The 24,250-nt window shown below is 39.3% G+C and overlaps 1 protein-coding gene across 1 annotated transcript in view; it reads right to left on the bottom strand.

Moving 5' to 3' along the window:
• Positions 1 to 24,250, bottom strand: part of raver2 (ribonucleoprotein, PTB-binding 2) — a 108,406-nt gene that overhangs the window by 32,720 nt on the left and 51,436 nt on the right. The window contains exons 4-5 of the mRNA XM_042482901.1: positions 12,325 to 12,632; positions 10,314 to 10,478 (exon numbers count right to left, since the gene is read on the bottom strand). Of these exons, the coding sequence (XP_042338835.1) occupies positions 10,314 to 10,478; positions 12,325 to 12,632 (473 nt within the window). The remainder of the gene's footprint in view (positions 1 to 10,313; positions 10,479 to 12,324; positions 12,633 to 24,250) is intronic.

Genomic DNA, 24,250 nt, shown 5'->3' with positions numbered 1-24,250 from the left:
TTTTGGTATTTTTTGCCTAATTTACAATCAGCTGTATTGACAGCATTAACAAGAACGCTTGCCCAAGCACTAAGTTTTAGAGGATGTGTGATTGCAATTAAACATAAAAACATATTATATAATCACACTTCTGTGCAATACAATCACATCAGATTATTTTTGATGTAAAAAAATGGATAGATTAGAAATCAGTAGGAGACAAATGTATTTGTATTTTCTCAGCCTGAGCGCTGAAGCCTGTTACCATCAGTGCTCAATCAAGTGGCCCTCCACTTCCTCCCTCCTTTCATTCGTCTACTGTTCCCTCCGGTCTGAACAGAGGATGGATGGATGGATGGAAGGAATGAGGGAAGAAAATGGATGTATGTGTGGAGGAGTAGGTCGATAGGCTATTATCATCAGCACACATTAAGCAAACTGTATGGAAATGACCTGAACCACTCTACCACTTTAAAGATGTATAGACGGATGGATGGACAGACGAAGGAGAGAGAGTGGGAGTGAGGAGGAGAAGGCGAGAAAAACAGAGGAGGAAAGAGGAGAGAAGGAGAAAAACATCAGTGATTGATTCAGTGACTGACGAGTGATGATATGAGCCAGAAAAGACAGGAGGGAAAACAAATTTAAAAAACTTGCTAATCATTATTTTTGTGTGCCCATGCAACGAATAAGACGGAGTGGAGGTGGGAAAAACTGCCAAACATACATTATATATCAAATTGGATTCAAATTGGATTGTGTGCAAATGGTATTCCAGCTACCATCAACTATATGTGTTGTGTGCATGCGTGAGTAATGATGTGAAGACTGAGTGAGCCTCTGTCTCCTAAAATCTTTCTCCAACTTCACTCATACTATTGATAATATTCAATCATTGTTTAAATCTGTGCAATTATGTAAATTTAAAATAGGCATGTGTGTATTTGTATACACCAGCTGTTGTTAGGTTGTCTTTTTTGTGTTCCTGTCATTGTGTATCCACTAAAAATACAAATAAAATGCAGTTTTGCTGTCTTAGTCTGGCAGAAAACAGTCGCTGATGCTTTACATTACTTTTTATTGTAATGCCTGGCGATTGCTCTGCCTTGTCCTCGAGGTATGATTTAGAAAAATTAAAGAGTAATTTAATGCATTAATTTGGTACTTCATCCTTCATCGAGTAAATTATCCTTCTTGTAAATCGAAAACAGATTGGCCCAGAGGAAATTCCTCTCCTGGAAAGTGTAATTACCCTACACCAGTCTAATTAACAGAGTATGTTTTTCATGCTTTGGCCAACAGGTAGTCAAGTTGGAATAATGGACTGAACTAAACCACTGCACCATTAGGTCCGAGATATAATGTGCAAATATTGGCAGGTTTTTCTGTCATGATCCATGTGGCTAACATCTAAAGTGGAGCAGTATTCGTCCTTGTGTAAAAATATGTCTAGATTTCTAGGGCTGTCCCAAATAGCAGTTTTGGGGCATTAAATGTTCTTGAAGAAAAGTTTGCCCAATAATCGCAGCTCGAAGTGGGGGTGATGAGAGATAAGAGGACATGTTTTAAACATCACTTTTTACTCGTTCAGTCTAAAATACCCTGACATCAGCCACTTTGTTAGCATGCAGGTCACAGTAACATCATCCATAATATCTAGGAAAAAGAATACTTTGCAACTCAAATCAGTTTTTTTTATAAAGCCCATTATCACAAATCACAATTAGCCTTTTTTCAGCCGCAAGATGGCTGAGCTGTTACTTAGAGTTTTCATGTGATTTGGCCAGATGGTTGTAGATTTGAAACTTTTTCATCTTGGTAATGTATCTGTAAGCCTGGCACTGTGGCCAAACAGTCAGTCACAGCATTAAGCCTATCACTAAGTTTGTAAGCTTGTTACTAATAATTAATGTTGATGCATAATGAATCATGTTTGATTAGCATTTCTGAATTTATGTTCTATTTAGGATTTTTTTGGGTAATAGTATGAAACAACGAAGAATTTCTTGGATACTGAATTTGACATCAATTACCATGGCAATGATCGAAGTTTCAGAGCTTCGAAGAATTCGGGTCAGCCTTAGATATATCATTTTTTGATATTTTCTACAGCGATGTAATAAGGAATGATGAATGTAAGCTATGTGTGTTTTACATGATAAAAAAATGTACATACAAAGTACAAAATGCCGTTTGTTGCATAATGTTGGAATATATAATAGCAGAGTTCTTTGATGTGCTGGAAATTAATGTATTTTGTTACATCATGCTCTCTCCACTTGTACTGAATTATACTTGCCAACCCTGATTTTGACAACATAATAGAACACCTCTGCCATATGAGTCAAGCCAAAGTGCAGTGGCACTCAAGAGGTAACTTCAATTACAGCATAATTAACAGTGGTTGACAACCAAATTTTGGACTATGCATTATGACAGCATGCCATAGAAAGACTTTTCATGAAAACCTAATGTGCAAAGTTTTCTGGAGGTATGCTGTTAAAAGCAATCTGAGGAACAACTCACAGGACATGCTGATTGTCGTTTCCAGTTAGGGCTGAGTATCATTAAAAAATTACAGTACCAATAACCTTAAAGTGATAGTGATAACAATAGAGTACTTCATTTGCTACCCTTTTTGTGCTTTTTTATACCTCTTATGTGAACAGAGGTATTCAATTGCATAAAATGCCACCACCACTCCTCTCCATTCAAATAAGAATTTGAACACATTTTCAAAGTGTTCAAATTCTTCAAATATTGATTAAATAACTGTAAAAACAACTCCATCAAATACACTGTGCTCAGCTTCTACACAGCACAGCGTTGTATCTGCTGCAGTCATGGGCCAATCACGTTGCATGAAATTGTGGGACATTTGCAGTGATGGGCTTTAAGCAAAACCATGCAAGTAGTCATTTTTATTTAGATCTGGGTTAAGAAAAAACGACCTTTGAATGAGCACAAACTTCATAATACAAATTTATGGAATAAACTTTAATATAAAAAACTTGAGTGCTGACCCCTGAGAGTTGAAGATTCAAATCGTCAGTCAGAGACATTTCAGTCAACTGAAATTACTACAAGTAGAGGAGTTTATTTTTTGTTGTTGTTTTATCGCTAGTCAGGGTGCTATGCAGTGTACTTCTGGGGACGTTTTGGTCCCTAGACTTGGTGCATAGTGGGTGCTCTTGACTTTTACGCTACTCTCTGGTAGAGACTTCAACAGCACAGAGTAGGAAGAGGCTGTACTGTGAGGCTCTGAGATAATATTATTTTCTCTCTTCTGGTTCGAAGTGGTAAATTTACAAGTCACAGCAACTTAATACAATGCAGTCTCCTGCTTTTGTTTAATATCTAGTGTCAGCAAAACTTGTTGTTGCACGTTGCCTGTCTGTCGCTGTCAGACTGTTCACTATATAACATGAATGAAGATGTAACATGGAGTCCCCCACTATCCCCTTCAAAATTTAAGACTTTACATGGAAAAAAAATTCTGCCAAATCGGATTCAACTGACATAATTCTGAGTCAGGTACAGCCCAGTAAAATATCTTTTTTTTTTTTTAAAGCGCCTAAAGCCTTTTTACTATATATAGCAGAATTCTCTCTCAAATATCTATTTTACTGTTTTCACTGTGAAAAAAATTGAACAAATAGAACACATCATGATGACTTAATAACTTGACTTTATCCAATAGTCATTTTTACTGAATAGCCCACTGCTATTGGTGAATGTCGCCTTTTTTGCAGATCGGCCATTGTCTGTCAACACAGCAAATATCGTCTGATACCAATGTTCGGCCCATAACTTGCTGCATCACTACACCATACTGAATGAGGAGATGCTCCTTTGCCGACATTAGCGATTACCTACAGCAAATATAACTGGCTTTACAGCAGAAATACAACTTACAAATGAAGACCGTTCACTGAAGAAACAAAGGCCTGAGGGATGTTTAATCAAAGACTAAAGGTACTGTGTGAAATCCTGCTTGTTATGACTGTTTAGAAAAACAATGTTAACTTTGCAGATATTGGTCTTTTTCCAAATACATAATATACAGTTCAGTAAGTCTGTGTTTGCGTGTGTGTGTGTGTGTGTGTGTGTGTATAAGTGTGCAAAAACCAAAGATGCTAACCTTGCTATCAGTGTGTGTGACAGCTCTTGACCTCAAGAAGGAGGTTTTCTTGTGTTATGGTCCCCAGCCAAGAGATGCTGACTGAGCCATCAGCAGGGCTGAGACTATGTGTGAGTGGATGCGTGTGTGTCTGTGTGTATGACAGAGTTTAAACGGCCACATCAGCTGTCCGAACCAAGTGATGAGGTCATGACAGTCCTGTCACAGCTGTCTGTGAGGAAAGGTACATGACCTGTCACAGTGACAAGTTTTACTGTAAAGATGTTTATCAAGATAACTGGAGGAGTGGAGCAGAGTATGTGTGTGCATGTGTGTTTACATGAAAGTGAGGGAGAGACTAATAGGGTGTGACTGTTACTAAAAAAGATCATTTAAAAGAGGAACACTAATAAAATAACAGACAAAATAAAATAACAAGAAATTCTTAGTTTTCAACTGTATGATCTCAAAAGAAAAACATTTATTAAACTAAAGCGGAAATTCACTTACTAAACATTTGTGGAGGTTCTTCATTCCCAATTCATGAAGCAGAAGATGTCATTAAACACAACACCGTTCTTCGATTTTTTTCTTTCTTTGAGCAAAACTTTGAAAACACTGTGAGTTTTACCAAAGGAGGGCAATAACTGTGTCAAGCATCTTAAGATTGTACTTGGAAAGAATTTAATTAGCTGCAAAACAATGAGTGCTGATGATTATGAGGAACATGTTTGTTTTCATATTCAAAATTAGATTTTTTTCCCCTGCTGCTTATAAATAAAACAATGTAACTGCAAAATAAATCTGATTATAAGTTGTTCCCTGTAAAGCCTCTTTGCTGCATTTCTTAAAAGTGCAAATTTGTTGGGTGGTTTATCCATTTTTTAAACAATCCTTATATTCGTCCTTTTCTGTTGCATGATTCTTTTTTTCCCCATAGTCCTGCTATATTTACAGGAGTTTCTATAATTTTTTTTTAGCTGACATCTTCAGATGCTGTTTTATACATATAAATATATAATTATCTATTTATTTATTTAATTTTTACTGTTCTGCTTCCTATTCTTTCATTTATTGTTTTTCCAAACAAGCATCTCATGAAACAACATAAAAGTCCTAAACAGCACCACATGTTAAAATGAGAAAATGTAAAAGATCAGATTGTATATTGAGAACTGCACATTGTTTTCAGTTAAATAAGTATTACTTGTAAGAACAGATAAACATTTCAGCTCTATACTTTAACTCATTTCCCTCATACTTTATGGGCATCCACGTAACACCTACAGAATAGTTTATGTGGCATGTGGTCAGTGCAATATGTGACCTTTTGTACACAGTGCAAAATTATTTCAGCTGTTGTTAAAGAACATGCAGGAAAATGAAACAGAAAACAAACATATGATGGGTGTTATCCACGGTATATATAATGTTGGGAGGTGTATTCCTCCACAGTTTACTGAATACAAGCCCTAAAAAGTAATTTATAATGAATTCTTTTAGATTACTCAAACAGAGTTACATATTATAAACACTCTCATTTCTCTGGGCCTTACGATTCCATACCAAAAACACGTTCCTGACAGTGTTCTGGCTGTGTATCTCCTCTGCCATTGGCAGGTGCACTGCACACACTCTACACACACTTGACTTTAACAATCTGTTTATGGGGAATGCATGCCTCATACTAATTTTACAGCGGGCCCTATAGCAAGCTAGCATTGCTCTCTGTCCACACTGAACCCCTTAAATATACACTACTTTTATATCATGCATCATCCAAGTAGGTTATCAGCTGTGCGCTCGGCTGTAGACGTAACGACTGAAAAGATGGGCGAGTACCTGCTAACTTTCTATTTGTAATTGTATTTAAAATCAGAACATGCACGCTTTATATTGTGATATTTACTGGAAATAACAAACAACACAGCCATCAGCAAGCAGGTTGTTCTTAGCGATGGCCATTTTTAAGATCTCCCTCCAGCCAGCTGCCACTTTATTTAGGTTACTGTAGTAAAATGAGAAGGTGTTGTGAAGATAATTCCTCATTTTAACTTCACAAATCAGCCATATTTTGTCCATTACTGCAATTTCACAGCAAGCAACAGCAATAAATAGAAAAGCATCCAAGAAAAGTTGAGCTGCAAACAGCGGCACTGTGGCATCTGGTAGCCAGCTGGAACGAAAAACAACACAATCAAACTGACACGTGCTTGAATGCAGTTGGAAAAAGGTATAGAGCAAATAAAACAAACAAAGTAATCCCTTAAAGTAAACTATGCTTATAGAAATAACTGTATTCAGAATACAATCAATTTAAACTGTAACTGTAAGTGTACTTTATGTCACTGTACAAAGACATAACATGGACAAATTTATGTAGCCAGACAAGAGTAACCGTCTCTGCTCAGTCTGCTAATAGTTGGCCCTGTGGCCTGTAAAGAGTCAACCTGTTCCCATCTATACTCCATTTCTGTAACATCCGTTCATCCTCCCTAACTCTGCTCAGTCATCCTAATCTTTATCCTTTTACATGTATTATTCTACCAACCAAATTTGGTCTTTTTTGTCTCATAGTGAATGCAAATTTTTGATTTACTCTCAGCAATCATTATTACATTTACAAATATACCAACAATCTTCTCACTGTGACTGACAGTCTACCTCTCTTCACCATTTCACTTCAGCTCTCCTCCTTTCTCTGTCTCCCTCCGTTCCCTATATTAGGCTTGACACTGTCAGCCCTCTCCCTCCCTCAATCCATCCTCTCTCTAATAGGTCTGGCATTCTCAACACCAGCCTCCCTCCTTCCCATCCCCTCCACACTGTCTCCATCCTGCTGTCCTTCCCTCTAATATGGTTGACATTCTTTACCCTCTCCTCCCTCTATCTCTCCTAGCTGACTTAAGCTAAAGTGCTGCCTGGAGGGCCCTTTCGTGGGTAGCACAATTATAGCGCTCAGGGCCAAGGCCACAGGTAAAGTGCACTCTGCACAGAGGAAAAGTAACAAGAGTTCTGACTATGAGCACAGAGGAAGAAGGCGGTTTATGTAAGACAGACTGTAGCTGACGACAGTAAGACATTAGGGAATGATAAAAGACAAATGAATGTCCAACAAACAAAGAAACAAACATCATATCTTACAAAGGTATAAGGTACAATAACCTTAGCTACATAGCTAATGTAATGCTATGTCAGCTAACAACCAACACATACTGTGACAAAAGCCAAACTGGTCTCACTCCAAGCTCATAAATACTGATGCTTGGTCAGTGGCCCTTGGTGTCAGATGCTGATGAACCCCTTTAGCAGCGCTATGAGATGAACTGGGAAGCAGCATTTTTTAACGCTTAGAGCAACTGCCATTGTTAAAGAGCAAGAACGTCAATGTAAGGCAGGAAGGACAGGATGTGGGGTCAAACAAACTCAGGACTTTTACCCTTTTTTTTTAAAGATCATTTTTTGGTATTTTTGCCTTTATTAGATAGGACAGATTAATAGCTTGAAAGGGGGAGAGAGAGCGGGGACGACATGCAGCAAAGGGCCTCGAGCAGGAGTCGAACCTGAGGCCGCTGCAGCAAGGACTCTGCCTTTATTCACGGGGCACCTGCTTTATCCACTCAGCCACTGATGCCCTGACACTGAGTTCTTTTAATAACAGCGTAGGGTGCTAGTATGCACAGCATGCTATGCTAGCGACAAATGTCATGTGACATATGTGATGTTACATTACATTAGTAAAAAAAACCTTTTTATTTTAAGCCAAACCATGATGGCTTCATCACACAGTACCATGATGGTATGATCTGTTTTTAAGGAAAGTTATTTTTTAAAACAGATTGCATGCATTTAAGAGCGGGAACTGAAATGAGGAACTGCACATTTCCTGTGAAAACAGACATTCATTTTAAAAAGACACAACACGTGTAACAAGTGCAAATTGACATGCTGTCCCTGAACATCCAAAATAGTCGCAATAGGATTCAGTCATAGTTTAATGTTTAGGGCCACAAAGATCTGCAGTTGACAAGTTGAGTGAGAATGTGTTGCAATAGTACAACACTTACCAGCAATATTCAGTGTCCGCCAAATTTGCTCTTACAGGTGTGCTTTATGTCTTTGTTGCGAAAATTTCTCACATATCATACACACTGGGACAGATAGCAAAGTAGGCAAAGTAGTAACTGACACCAGTGTCTTTCTAAAAAATCCAGATTTCAACAAAAGCGCTGAGAGGGGTGGCATATGCTCTCTCCTTACTGATGATTGAAAAAGCAGAAGTTATGGTTAAAGTAGCTTTTCTGCACTGTCCTGCACAGTCGGGTTAATAAAATAATACTGTGACTTCTCTCTGAATCCAACCTTGGTAGGTTCTCATGTCCCTGTATGTGTTGAGTCTGCATCCTGTTCAAGAGTGTAAAAGGGTTTCGGAAGCTTTGTGCCTTCCGTATTTCTAGTTCATACATGCTGAAGTACAGCAGCACATATACACATACAATCATAAGCACATACTGTACTGTAAATAAAAAAAATGCTTAACCATAGGTCAAAGCCTGCTGGCTCTGCAACAGTGAAGCAACATGAGCTAAACACCCACAAAGCATCATGGGACTAGGATGATGTGGGTGTATTGATTTCTATGTGGGAGTGGGGCAGAGGGGTGGAGCTAAAACTGGAAATGCAGCAGATGACAGATACCCATTGAGTGATATCTAAATGGGAATGTGGGGGTGGTGTGTATGTGATGGGGCAGGGTAGTATATAACACTGCTGAACTGAAACTGAGAGGAGTGGGGGGGGGCAAGAGGGTTGAAGGGCGGGGCCAGTGTCACAGCAGCCACACCTCACCATGGAAACAGTTGCTTGGTAATACTGCAAGATTGCCCAATAGGGACTCAGAACTCTGAATTTTATATCAGCACCTCACACATAGTGGTCATAATCAGAAATAGTTTATTTTGATCCACTGAGGGAAATCAGGTTACATTACAGTTGGTCTTACATATCCAAAGCGAAATAGAGAAATTATTATATAAACAGAAATATGTGAGCATTACGCTTCTATATATACCACCATAAGGCTTTATGCCTCCGTGCACCTTTCAAATTGCAGTTACAGTTCACATCCATGTGTGTGAAAACATGGATGCTTCACACACACCTTCAAGTTTGGAGAACAGAAAATTTGTAGAATTATCACAATTTCAACTTGGGCACCCAAGATAAGTTTTACCAAATCAGTTTTTGACATAGTGTCTCTCAGGTCATTCTTAAGTCCAAGTGGACATTTCTGCCAAATTAGAGGAAACTCCCTTAAGGCTTTCTTGAGATACTGCACTCATGAGAATGAGTCAGACGCAAAGTCACAGGGACTTTGACCCCTGACCACAAATATCTAATCAGTTCAATTTTGACTCCAAGTGGATGTTTGTGCCATATTTAAAGTAATTCCCTTAAGGTGTTCTGAAGACATTGCATTCACAAGAATGTGACAGAGAAGGTCACAGTGGCCTTTGACCACCAAATTTTAATCAATTCATCTGTGATTTCAAGTGGATGTTTGTGCCAAATTTGTAGAATTTCCCTTCATGCCTTCCTGAATAGGATGGATGGATGGACATCCCAAAAACATGATCCTCTGACCAAATGCATAAAAATAAAAATGCTGTAAAAACCCTGGAAGTGTGTTGAATATAGCTGCACAAACCATATACATAAGAAAAAAAGAGTATTGTGTAGTGGAAGTGTACTGCAGTATGGATGTACATGGTGGTGTCTAATTGATGAAACTATGTAGGTGGAAGGTGGGAGCTATTTCAAGGTGAGAATCCTATATATTTAATGAAGATCCTTCGCAGGAGTTTGTGTGACTTTATCAATGAATAACATTTTCTTTTAGAGCTTCTGCTATACAATGAGGCTCTGAGAAAATGGAAAACAGAACTTGAAAACATTAATCTTAAACCTCAGTGTCAGATCACAGACATGTTCAATGAGCCGTAACCTCTTGGAGACATAATTTTGCACATCTGATCGTACGAGATGTGAAAACTAAAGGCCCTGTCACATTCTTGTTAGGCTGTTATTATACTTGCTAAATTGCCTGTCATATTTGGGTGTCTCTACTTTCAGCATACTATGAAATGATAAGAACTGAAAACTTTTTGTACAATATACTTGTGATGCAAAGACGCATTGAAATAAACACACTCACCTGGCAGAAGACAGGCTTGTATGTTTCAGAGAAGAGCTGCGTCAGTTCTTCAGAGTCACAGAGGTCCAGTGGCAGCCGGTTTATACACAGACACTTGGAGTGTAGGTTCTCCTCTTGGCTCAGCTGGTTGACGTCCATCCACTGCACCATCAATGAGCGATCCTCCTGCACAATCAGGAGCCCAGAATTAGGTTTTATAGACCCTGAAGTCACTTCACACTCCTACAATGCATACATACCTTCTCAATTCTGAATTTACTATAAACAAATGTTTGTTAAGTATAACTTTACTTGCCATTATATATTCATCCTTGTGGCTCTAAAGTACTGATATAAAAGCTCGTCAGCCCTTGAGCTACACGTATCCATCTACAGTTTTGTTTCACTGATTGAGCTGATCCCAAATGTGGGGTCAAACAATCTGCAGTGGAATTCATGGTCAACTGCACTTAAATGAGACAAGGGGTTATTTGTGGTTCAGTGTTTCTTTCCACAGATAATGTTTGTGTTCACACTGCAATTTCATACTTTATACTAAGGACATAAATTGGCAAAACCCCAATTTGTACCGATTACTTTTTTTCACTGTGTGATCAGTTTGTGATGATTTCAAGTTTCCCTACAAGTAAACAGCTCGATGTAAGATGTGACCAAAGAATCAAATGTATCACTTATCTTTCAGCTCACTTTAATGTTTATATCAAAACAGGCCATCTGGTTGCAGTTTGATTGGAGCTAAATAAAATAAAACTATATAAATATGTAACTTGCTTTGTGTTGGCAAGTAGTCCAATCCAGTACCATCAAATACTTTGTTACAATCAGGCTATTTGTGAGGTAAAATGTTATTAAATCAGGTAAAATCAAAATTTAACTCAAATCAAGATCATTCATGTTGAGCTAAGAAAGCTAAAATGCATCTTTTTGTACTCATCCAAATAGGTTCATGGAAACCAGAGCCCTTGGGCAGTTCCTTTTGTTCCAACATCCTTCTGTTTTGAAGATAAATGTTTGCCTGGGTTTGAGTTGACTGATTCTGGTCTGGCTCATGACATTAAACGGCAGTTTCTAAGGCTGCCCCTAAAAAGTCGGAGATTCAAAACATCATTCCGAGACCCCTCAGTTGACTGAGATTGCTTCCAGTCAAACAGTGGTGTACTTCTGGGGACGTTTTGGTCCCTGGATCTTGCTGCGGAGCGAGTGCTCTTGACTTTCACGCTACTCTTTGATAACACGGAGCTGCAGACGTGCTTACAGCGGCACAGAGAAGGAGAGAGGGGGGGATTTTCTTCTCAGAGATGGTGAAACAGTGCCATGGGCGGGAATAACGCTGTTGTTAAGCTGCAGTGTGCTGGAACCAATAAGGAGTAATAACAACAATTGCGGGAAATATAGACAAGACAGTCATTGCCATCGAGGCTGTTTAAATCAACATGTCTTCTCAAAATTGCCTGACCTTGTAGATTGTTTTACTTCACTCCACTCTTAAAACGCTGGCAAAACAGGTATGCTAGCATGATGAAAAATTTGTGTGTCTGCTCTATTTCATGATATTATCTAACCCTGAATGACATTCATCAGCTCTCTGTCTTATCAATCTTGACTCGTTTGTGTTTGTATGGGCCATGTGGTAGTGGTGACGTACACAGTGCTTTTGCCGCTCTAGCTGCTTCATTTTAAGGGTAGATCAGACTAATCTGTCAGTTCCCATACCTGTTAAATGGTGTTCAGACTTCACCTACTTGTCGCACCACAGGCATACGCCGGCGTGGTTATGATGTAGACCAACAGTGGACTTAAAATCACATATATGCGTGTCTGGTAATTGACTAGGAAAAACTGAATATCCCTCTGCCACAGAAATCAGTTGGTTTCAACACATTGTAAGACCGCAGATGGAAATGCAGTGTAACGAGATGACAATTCTCTCTGACATAAGGCAACATAAATTTAGCAAGAACAACAAGAAATCAACCAGGACAGGATCATTTTAACAACCGCTTTAACATACCAGAGGTCGGCCCAGCAGCTCAGAACGGGCCCGTGATGCTGAATCCTTCTTCATATATTCAACAAACCCATAGCCTTTGGAGTGTCCCGTCAGCTCGCTGTAAACCAGGAAGGAGCGCTCGATGTTCCCGTAGGCGCGCACCAGTTCCTCAAACTGCTGGGCAGTGAAGGTGTGGGGCAGGTTGGTGAGGCAGAGCAGGGAGTCTGTGGGCTGCAGCGTGACGTTGATCAGGCGTCCCCGGACAGTGCTGTGATGGAGGGAGCGGATGGCATCCTGAGCCTGGTCCCCGTTCAGCAAAGTCACAAAGGCTGGAGGAGGGGACATTATGGAGACAGCGACGACAAGACAAGACAACACACAGAAAGAGACGTACAGACATAAATAGACAGGGACGTGTGAGAGACGAGCAGACAAACACATACATACATTTAAAGCACACATTTAAAACAACAGGCAGAAAGCAGTTTGTGGAGAATGCAGGATGAAGATGCGCAGACAGAAGAAAAAAACATGCATAAAACAACTCACACGAAAAGCAAAGAAAATAAATGACAGGCCGAATGTGGCAAAGTGACAAAAAAAGTAAAACATTGGGCACAAACAACCAAAATCACAAACAGACATTCATAAAGACAGACAGACAGATACACAGAGAGAAAGACAACACATTAGCTAGAAAGCCAATAGGGAGCCACTATGTAGGGGGGAATCCACTGTGACACACACACATACACACCTTTTCTCATTTGATATATGTGTCAGGGAAACAATAATACTAATGAGTGCTACAGCTACATCCTATTGGCAATTTAATTGTGATACCTTAGGGCAAACGTTAGCCTATTTTCCATGCCAAATATGGTATTTTCTAATGTCACATTGTCATCACACAGTATTTTCTTCCAATCACTGCCACGGCCATCACTGTTTGTTCTTTTTTTTTTTCCTTTCAGAAGTTGATCGGCCTCCCCTTCCTAAAACTGAAAAAAAAATCAGAGTCCCTTTCATTTTAGTCTAAAACCACAAATGTTATCACTTGTATGGAGGCTGTCAGTTTTTAACGACAAAGTGAGAAAAGCCGACTGTACAGTACGTCCTGCGAGTCTATTGATGAGGCTTTGATATTTATTCATAAATTAACATCCAGACAGCAAAGCCTTGGTATGACTTGCTGACAGACTTCCTTCCTTATTAACAGTAAAGGCTCAATGAGTACAAAATAAAAAATACAATGTCTAAAGGCCCACTGATGAAACCTCACGCATAAACACGCAAAAAAAAAATCCTCACGTGAATACAGCCTCGGACAGATTCATGGGCTGTGAAATGAGTAATAAATTGATCTGAAATGTGTGAGTGTAATTTACAATGAAAAGGTGTCTTAAGAGAGTTTTTTGTTACACATGTTGAGTGCTAAAAATGAGAGAAACACTGTGTGTGCATAAAATATAAAAAACAACAGGCTGAAAGGATTTGAAAACAATATAAACACTCAAAGAGCACCTCAGTGGCCAAGTAGTTACAGCACATGCTATTTAACTGCCCTGGTTCATTTCCAACCTCTATTAAATGTCATACCCCTCTCTCCCCCGACCATATCTAGACTGTCCTCTGTCAAATAAAGGCCAAAAACATAAGCTTTAAAAGCCAGAATTACTGCCTCCTGGTTGTATGCTTCTACGAACCAGTCAAGTTGCAATTACAGTTCTAGGTCTACTCCTTGAAAGTCTGAGATTTCAATCATCAGTTGGGGACCCCTCAGTTGACAAAGATTGCTTTAAGTTGAGCAGTTTTTTTTTCGAGTGGAGTAAAGCCTACTTCCTGGGATGTACTGGTCACCAGATTTTGCTGTGGAGTGAGTGCTCTTGACTTTCACGCTACTCTTTGGTACAAGCAGCTGCAGACATGCAGGCAGCTGCACAAAGGGAGAAAGAAACTGCACCCTGAGGTGGAGAAGTGGCAAATTTACAGGTTACAGCAACTTAATATGTTAAAGTCTCTGGCTTTTGTTTGATATCTACTTTTGGCAAAAATGATGTTTCCCATTTGTGATCCGTCGTTAGTGCTATTAGCTTGTTTACTGCATTAAATGAATGCTGCAGTCACACACAATGTCCTGCTTTTAGCCCCATTTTTATATGGAAAAAAAACGCATAGTCATACTTAACTGCCGAATATGATTCGACTGACATCATTCTGAGTTGGGTACAGTCCTATATAGTTCACATCCATGTCTGTCCAGACTCGTGTGTAGCCATGACAGTTGACAGTGCTTCCACTATGGATATTGCTGGATATTGTAAAACACTGATGCAGCACATTCATCTTCTTTTTGACGGCACAGAATATCTAAACAATCAGCACAGTTTCAAGGTGGGCACCCATTAGTCTCACCAACTCAGTATCTGACCCAATGTTTCCCCTTCTGTTCCTGAGTGATGACTGAGGTACTGGTCAGAAAAGCGTTTTAGCAGAACATTATGATGTGGCAGTTGACCTTTGACTCTTTGGATATAAAATGTCATCACTTAATCATTTTATCCCATTAGATATTTGTGTGTAAATTTGTCATAATTAGTGTATGTGTTCTTGAATATTGTTTTTTGAGGTCACAATGACTTTGACCTTTGTTCAACACTGAGTCTAAGTGGACATTTGTGCCAAATTTGAAGAAATTCTCTCAAGGTGTTCTTGAGATGATATATTCATGAGGATGAGACAGGCCAGGTGACAGAGACCTTTACCTCTGACCACAAAATAAAATAATTTCATTGTTGAGTCAAAGTGGACATTTGAAGGAATTCCCTCAAGGAGGTACTGCATTCATGAGAATGGGACGGACACATGAATAGGCTGAAAGCCTGAAAACATAATGCCTCTGGCCATGGTTGTTGCTGGCTCTGAGGGATTAAAAGGTAAAACTCAGTAGAATAGCCAAAACTAAACCACCACAAACCTCAACAATAACAGAAAACTGGGAGATAACACTGATCTATACAAGCTGAAGCAATTCACCCATGACATGATACATAATGTACACAATGCTGAGTCAAATAACTTCTGAGAATAAAATGCTTTGTTCCATTCTTTGAAGACAGCCATGGTGTCTGACCAAAGATTAACTTCACAGCCGGGAAAATATGGATAAAGAGGTGAATGAGACTCTCCATCATCTCCCTAAACAACTTATTTTGCTGTACTGAGCAAAGCCCAGAGTTTCTGCTGACCCACTAGACCTGCTCAAGAGGCCTGCAGTATAAAATTGAACTTGCATTGCACAGCTCTCCAGTTTGACTTTTACAATCAGCGGGCTGAAAATTAGCAGTTAGAAAATAACTACAGCTCCTTCGGGCAGCCTCACCCTAATCCTTAGTGTCAAGGCACTTACAGAATTCATTTGAATTGGAAACATCTAACCATACTACCCCGTACAAAGAAGACAAAAGGCCGTGAGTAAGGCCAAGCCAAACAAGCATACAAATAACAATGCTAGTCGATACTGTAAAACAACTTCTGTTCCAATGTAACCATGGTGATGAAGTTAAAATGCTTTGTAAAAACTTTGTCTCAAAACTAGCAGTGTTTAACTGAATCACACCACATCTTAGTACTTATAATAGATACAATAACAATGCATAGTGCAGTAGAAAGGAACAAGGTGTAACTTTCCATGCTGAAAAGAAGATTGTGGCGGTTTAACCCAAGCTCAGGATTTGGTTGGTCAGAGCATGTATAAAAGCGTGATGTGATTTTTTTTTGGGGGGGGAGATCCATCAAAGGGCACCTTATACAAATACAGACAGGTGCAGGACATGCACTTTGAGCTTCTGACTTGTTGGAAAATGTCACTGTGCCTCTGGACAATGCTGCCCCTGCGGTCATGCACCTGTTGAGAACACAACCCGATGTCTGCTATCAAAGCTTCAACCTCACCTGCTGTGATTCTGACCCTGAAGTCCTGCACACATGGTTCTTAAAACAGGGCCTGCCATGTATAAAGTGGCTACTGTTGGGAAAATTACTGAGTGTATTTTACATCTATGACAGAGATTATTTCATGTTGGTTAGATGTGTTTCACTGTTCAGCAGTTGGGAGCTGCAGTAACAGCTTCCTCCCTGCATCTACTGTCTGATGATAGCAGTAGGACTGGCCAGTGTAAACTATGTTTTTGCCAGAAGTCAGCCAGTCCCCAAAGACCCCCATATTAAAATGCACAACTTTACAGCAGGATTAGCGATGTTTACAGCATGGTACAAAAAATTTCTTTCTCTTTGGCCAATTTCTACATTCATGACAAATGTGCAAAGGGTGAATTTGTACATAACTCTAGGGCTGCCCCTTGAAAATCTGAGATTCGAATCATCATTCAGAGACCCAATCAACTGAGTTTGCTTCAAGTTGAGCAGTCTCTTTTTTGTGTGTGTGGAATAGAGCCTACTTCTGGGGATGTTTTGGTCCCCAGATTTGGCTGCAGAGCGAGTGCTCTTGACTTTCACGCATCTCTTTGCAGCTGCAGACATGCAGGCAGTGGCATGGAGGGAAAGAGAGACTGCGCCATATGGTGAAGAAGCGGTGAATTTGCATCCTATTAGCTTGCTGTGAGCTGTAGTGTCAGCAAAAAATCTTGTTGCCCATTTGCAATCTGTCATTAGCGCTGTTAGCTTGTTTACTATATATAACGTGAATGCCGCTGTCACACTTAACATTCTCGCGAAACCTGTTCAAACTTTCAAACTTTGTGCGGAAAACAAAACAAATCGTCAAATATTCGTATTAATATTTCTGAGTTGGGTAAAGCCCTCTGTAACACACCAGTTAACATTTCATTAAGGCTTAGATTTACTCATAATTAAGGGCCTGACCACTTGACAGGCTGTCTGTGAGGCTTTGCTTCAGTCTATGAATCAGATCCAATCCTAGCTCCTCCACAGTGCTAGCCTCTCCATTAAATATGGTAACTTCTGACTCCAACAAAACTCAAGATGGCAACAGCTGAGATGCCAAGTTAGAGGTTTCAAAACGTGAGTCACGAAACTAATGCGTCACATCACAGCAGCTGCATCCATTACTTTGTACAGTCTGTGCTGCCAATTAATGTGAAAATATACCCAAATCTTTTTAGTTATATACTAAAAGTGGGCAAAATTAAGCATATTTTAGCTATTCCAAACTTCAAACATGTCATTGACAAGTCATCCTCATTCTGCATTAATATCTGTGTATGTGTTTGTGTTCAAGCCTGCTGTGTCAACATGTACATGTTTTTCAGTCACATGTGGACAACAACCACCAGACAAGATAATTTAAGTGCGAAGTGATGATTTGTACTTGTTGGCTACTGTGCCACCAGACACCAACACCTTCAGAACAATTCAGCAACAAAAGCAACATCACATAAATGTCAAGTTCCATGTCTGATTCTGAGTGTATAAAAAAGTCAGGCTCCACAGCCAATGGAGAGTTGAACACTGGAGTTTAGGTTCCAGGCCCACAAAACACTTAGTGATTGTTTGTTAAATTATTCAAATGAAAACACTGGCAGCTGGTGTCTCTGCCACTCATCAGAAGGAGCAACACAGGCAGGAAACATCAGAGTGATGAGTGATTTTTGGTGCTAAAAAATGGTGCTTCAATCACAAACTATGATTACACAAGTTCCATCTATGCAGCTTCAGTTTTAGATGAGCAGGTTCAGCTTCTTCATAACCTGAAGGTATGGCAAAAAAGTTTTACCTCTCAAACCACTCTATTACTATCCATTTTTTTCAACATCTTTGTGTACGTATGATTTGTGCCAAACAATCCTCGCTTCACAATAGCTAAATTTACCATCTCAGACAGAGCTTCGGAGCTATGAAGAGGCAATAATGCAACACATTGTATTTAGTTCTGAAATTCATTGTAACTGTTAGGAATCCACGCCAACGCCACAGCAACCGTTCTCAACAGGAGCGAGCTGCTAACTTTTTAAGCCATTTTTCAAGCCTAAAAGAGCTATCTGAAGACAGATTTTTGGCATCATTTTACTTAAAGACTAAGACTGTTGGCACAAAGCAGTTTCTTAATTACTAGGCAGGTTTCACAGTTTGATACAGAGGTGTCAAACACTGGTCTCGCACACACTCCACACTGGCAAGTGGCACAAAAAAAAATCATATTTAATACATTTTGGTAACTTTTCTCATAGATATAACTATGCATGTAAGGACACAAATTATGTGCCTGTTATTTTTTGATTAATCAGTTAATTGTAAGATGACATCTTCACATTGCTTGTTTGATCAAAAATCCAAAGATATTTAACTTATAATATAAAACAGAGGAAAGCAAGAGATCATATTTGAGAAGCTGAAAATAGAGAACATTTGGCATTTTCTCCTGATGACAGACGTCTATTGTTAATCAAAATTGCCAGTTAATTTTCAACAAATCAAATTATAATTTAAGCCTTAACCGCAGGAGGCAGTTACGGACAATCTGGACATCGCCTCAGTGTTGGCAGGGTATGCACGTTTCATTTCAGCTCTGGTGCAGGCCATCAAATCCAAATGTATTCAACAGTAAAACACATGCTGAGCAGAAAGGAGATCTGGTGGTTTAAAAACCTCAGTAACACCAGACAGCTGTGTTACAGATGTGTCTGTGTGCAACTGACCTACACACAAACACTACCTCTTCAGTCTTACACCAGAGCTACAGTAGGTGTCTATGCCACCAAATCCTTCATTGTGATAGGGGCGCAAAGTCCACTTAAAAATACAATAGAAACAACACAAAGCCACAGTATAAAATGCTACTTTAAATGTGCAGGCATCTATCACTCAGTGCTTGTGCAGATCAGGTAAGCGCTGGAGTCCTGGATGGAAAACAATAGCCAAAAAATGTTAAAAATGAGCAAGAATTGGGACTTCTGCTCCACAGGCGTCTTAGTTTTCACAAAGAACATCTGTGGCAGATCAAATGCAAGGTCAGGATCAGGCTAACACACAGAAAATCCATTCCCACCTCTCTGAATCTTTATCTGTCGTCCTGCCTGTACTTGTCTCTCTCCCTCTCTTGCATCTGTATCTCCATCGATCTCCCTGTTTTTGTCTTTTTGTGCCTTCTCTTCCCACCTTACTGCTCTCTGACTACTGTATTTCTTCACATCTATTGGCTTCATGCCCGTCTGTCCTTTGGTCTCTCTCACTGCTTTGCTCTCAGTTTCTCCATCTCCATTTCTACGTGCCTCTGTCTGTCTTCAGATACCGCCTCCACCCAAATCAATTACCTCAAACCCCATCTAATACTCTTACACACTCACACACACACTCACACACTTTGTAATGGATCCCATACACTAAGCTGAGAGCCTAATCTGGTTTTAACCCGCTAAGTACGCTACCTAACATTAGGCATTACGAGGAGATGGAGAGAATATGGTTTGGGCTTTATGCTAAAGCTCCCTCTCTTTCTATTGCCTCTAATGACACAGTGCAGCCCGACAAGCGGGGGCTGACGTCAAATCCTGCTCAATACTTTCTACAGCAGTGAAAGGGAGAGCTCTAAGATGCTTTAATAGCTTACAAAATAATCTTATAATTCACAGTTTGGCAATCATGAGTCGGCTTCAATGTGAACTTTGTAAAAAGAAAAGAAAAAAGGAAACAGAAAAATCTTGAAGAAAAAATATCACAAAAGCATGCAAGTCTTAATTATGGGTTGTTGCTTCTGAACATGTCGATTATTCTGCATGTTTCTGTGAGGAGTGTGTAGGGGTACAGGAAAAGAAAAAAAAATCTTCCGTTGAAATCACCTCGAAGGCTGCATTTCTGCTGCCACGTTCCCTGTTGAAGGATCTAATTAAAAACAGGGGAGTTTCGAACACCGCGGCAGACCCCCTGAAACTCGAGGGGCTGGTCGTCGTGCTGTGTGGAAGGTGGTCCTGCTGTTTCATCTCGGCCCCAAGGCCTAGATGAAAGTCTCAGGTGGAGAGAGGAGTCTCTCAGAAATAAACAACTTGGTGAGCTGACGAAGGGGAAAAATGCTCCAGCATCTAAGTTTAATCCACATGTGATTGCTCTCTTGATGACTTTAAAAATGCTTGGCAAACCTCCTTAAATTTCAGGCTGACGACTAGAAAAATTGTATTTTTTGGCCTACTGCTCCACCAGACTGACACACTAACATACTGTAGCCTACATCGTTTAATATCAATGAAAGCATAAAGTCAAAGTGCTACAATGTGCCTTCAAGAGTGCCTTTGACCAGGCCATTGTGCCTGCCCATATCAACAAGCACAAGCTGCAGTCCTGCTAAATGCCTAAACTGTTCCAGTAACAATTAAAGCCAATGAAGCCAATGAGCACACTACAGTTTATTTATATTCAACTCTTTGAACTCCGCAACAGAAATGGTCCACCAGTGTATACACTGGTATTTCTTGGAGTATCCTCAAATGCTTCATGTCCTTAGAACAACCTCAGCATAAAGGTAATGAGAGTCAATAAACCAAAATAATTGATAAAAACATTGAAATTGTCCAAAACAAAAAAAAATTAGACATGTTTTTCTTATAATCAAATTTTACAAAAAAAAACCCCAAGTATTGAAATATGACATTATTTAGTTGTTCTTTTTAAATGAGCTGACTACAAAGGCACTGTGATAGATCCCACATTCATTTCTCTGATGTGAGTTTTTGTTTGATTTTGCAGCACATGTAACATAGCACAATGATGTCATGACAACTACACAATGTGATGACATGGAGGACATAAGCCTGAGCTTTCTGCTTCAAAGAATGAGTATCATAGCTGTTATGGGTTTTCTAATTTTCATTTTAGATTGATAAAACCAGGATTATGAAAACTGCTATTTCCTGCGGCCATCACGGAGAAATACTGGCATAATTATGGTAAAATACTGTGTTTGTCATGCACTTAAGGCAAGGTAAGAAAGTAACATGATGACATGGAAGAAAGAAGCCTTAGCTTTCTGCTGCAAAAAAGACATGTTCTAGATATAATGGTGATTATTTGATTGATTTAGACAGGATTATGCAAACAACGATCTTTGGTGGCTGGCAGTGGGATGTCCATTTTTTAAAGGGTTACAGTTCAAGAAAGTCCACTGTTAAAAAGTTTTTCTGTTTAGGCTAAAAGGTACATGATGTTTCAAAAGACAATGAGTAATCATGTTTAATAACTGTGATCTCAATATTGGCCAAAATAATAATGGTTATGATTTTTGTCATAATGGAGCAGCACTATTATGACATGTCCCTCTCACAGTTTCAGACCGATCCATTCAAGAATCTTTCCCATCAACATCCATCCCATATGATGAGAACATGACACAAACTATAAAACACAAACATTAAAGCTGCTAATTATCATCATAATAGCATACTGACATGAACACTGCGGAGCCTCACAGAGCCACTATGACTGTGGACTCATTTTAAAAAGTATCTTCAATTTGTTGAAACATTTCTTCTAATATTCAGTAAAACACCTAGACCCAGGTTCTTAAATTCTGGAGGCCAAAGATCAAAATGAATTTGATTTGATCAGCAATTCGTTGTTTTTATAATATAACCCTGACCTGTAGCTGATTTTTTTGTTTGTTTTTTATCTCAAATCTTTGATAAAACGGGTTAATTTTGTCTGTAAAATTCAAAATTATGATCCAAGGGCAACATTGCAAACAACTCAGAGAAATTTCCCCCCAAAACATGCTAAAAGTCATCTATTATCTTTTTATGATGCCTTCATACCTTACAGGCCATCAAGTGAGAAAATTATATTTTTTTCCATCTCACCCATCCTTCCTCTGTGCTAAAGGTGAGATGTTGCTTGAGTAATGATGTTGAAGATTTCAATTTGCTTTAGAGATGAAAGGCAGATAAGAGGAAACCAGGGAGCTAAGAACGGTGTTTAGAAATTACATCATCATTGCAATTCCAACCTGAACTAAAGGTAATATTATCTGAGTGAGTGTGAGTGTGTGTGTGTGTGTGTGTGTGTGTGTGTGTGTGTGTGTTTGTGTTTGTGTTTGTGAGCTGTGGCTGATGGGCCAAGAAGGATGAGCTCTCTACTGATCTGTCGCTCTTTCGTTATCAATCTCACACACAGATTATACACACCAGTAAGAGCACTGAGTCTTCTTTAAATCATCTTAACAATGTAGCCCTCAAGGGATGCTCTTGACTGCGAACTGCGAAGTGTATAAATCCTCAGATCACAGCAAACATCATCTTTGAGATGAAGGAGCACCGCTTTGATATGTGGGCTGCCCAATCATTTGCATTGTCTTAAAAGGTACACATTACAAAAATGAGGACCTAACAAATGAAAGATAAAAACAAGACTAGGCTGGAGGAACGATGAGTGGCTCAAACACTAAAACAGCTCTGACGCAGCCATGATTGTGCCTCTTAGTTATGCAGCACCAATAAACCTTCATCGTCCATTGCGTCCCTGTGGCTTTATATTCCTCCCTGCTGCTGTGCTACAGCATCTACATGAGTAAACACTTCAGACGAGCTGCATCCTCCTCTCTCATCCTCTCCTCTCTCTCTCTCTCCAACCGTCCTCTCATCCTCAGAGCCCTTTGTCTTCCAACACGTCGGCCCTCCCACACTCTCCTCTCTATCATCATCACCTCCTCTCGATTCTGTTTGCTTTTTTCTCGTAGCTCTCGCCGTTTACATCCATCAGTCCTCCCCACAGTGCTGCTGCCACTTCCACTAAAGCCTTAGAGGGGACACCAGGGCTTGAATATTTGTGGGTTCAATAGATTTAAAGTATTGTAAAATATGCATTGTGCATTTAAAAAAGCCCTGCATGCAGAACTTTGAGACAATATCATTGCAACATTTTATTTTGACAAACACTGGAATATCAGTCTAGTCTTGGTCAACCAATTTTCTATGAACTCAACTTGTCTGAGTGTCGAGGGCGTTTTGATACAGACTTGTCTGGACCTGCCTATTACAATCTTCGGTCTTGATCAAGTCCAGGCTGCTTGTACAACAAACTGCAGAGACTGCTTACAGTCAGCTGCCAATTCCTCAAAAAAAATGCAAAATTCTTTAATATCACACTCACTGAAGAGCAGTTTATACTTATTTTACACAGTGTACACAATTGTGCTGCAAGAATTTCTAAATTCATTTTGTAAGAATATAATTTTTTTTTCTTATGACTCATAATCATGATTTTTGTAGCTAATGCAATATTAAGGCAAAATCATGTTGTATTTCATTACTGGTTTTGAAAATGCAGTTTTAGCACATTTTGTTTTGCACTGTTTCATTTAACAATCCCCCAATGTTGATGACTTTGTTGTCTAATTTTAAGTAATGTAATAACTTGTTTTGTGAGGAGGTAAACTGTGCAGTAACTTATAAAGTAAATAAATACTTTTTTTTGTGCAGTGATTTTAAGAGCTCATTTAAACAGTTTATAAAGTGGAGCTTTCTGAACTGACTTACCCAAAAAAGCTCTCCAAGTCTTCAGCAACTTGTTGATTCTCAAAAAAACATCAACCAGGTGAGTGCTAAAAAATCTTTACATATTTTAAGCTCTATTATCCATGGATAACACAGCCTTGGTTTATTATTGACTGTATATTCAAAAATACATTTATACTTAGATCCTAACCCAACTAAAAGCTGTATTATGCGTTAATGTGGCCAGAATCTGTTGGGCTAACCTGCAATATTTTAAGGGAATAATTGTGGATGTAGAATATGTACATACTATACACCTGAAGGTCTGAATCAGATTCTGTGCGGGGACCTTCTGTCAAAAACAACACCACACACCCGTGGGACTAGAGATGCAACAAGTCTGAAGAAAAAACTACACTGAAATTTGTAAAAATCACTTTTCAGATTACCAGCATTACAAAGGAGGATATTAATATTTAGTAGTGGCTACA

Source organism: Plectropomus leopardus, chromosome 3 (genome assembly GCF_008729295.1).
Source record: "Plectropomus leopardus isolate mb chromosome 3, YSFRI_Pleo_2.0, whole genome shotgun sequence".
Taxonomy (NCBI): domain Eukaryota; kingdom Metazoa; phylum Chordata; class Actinopteri; order Perciformes; family Serranidae; genus Plectropomus; species Plectropomus leopardus.
Note: the sequence above shows the minus strand (reverse complement) of the source record. Positions and strands in the feature narration are given on the sequence as shown.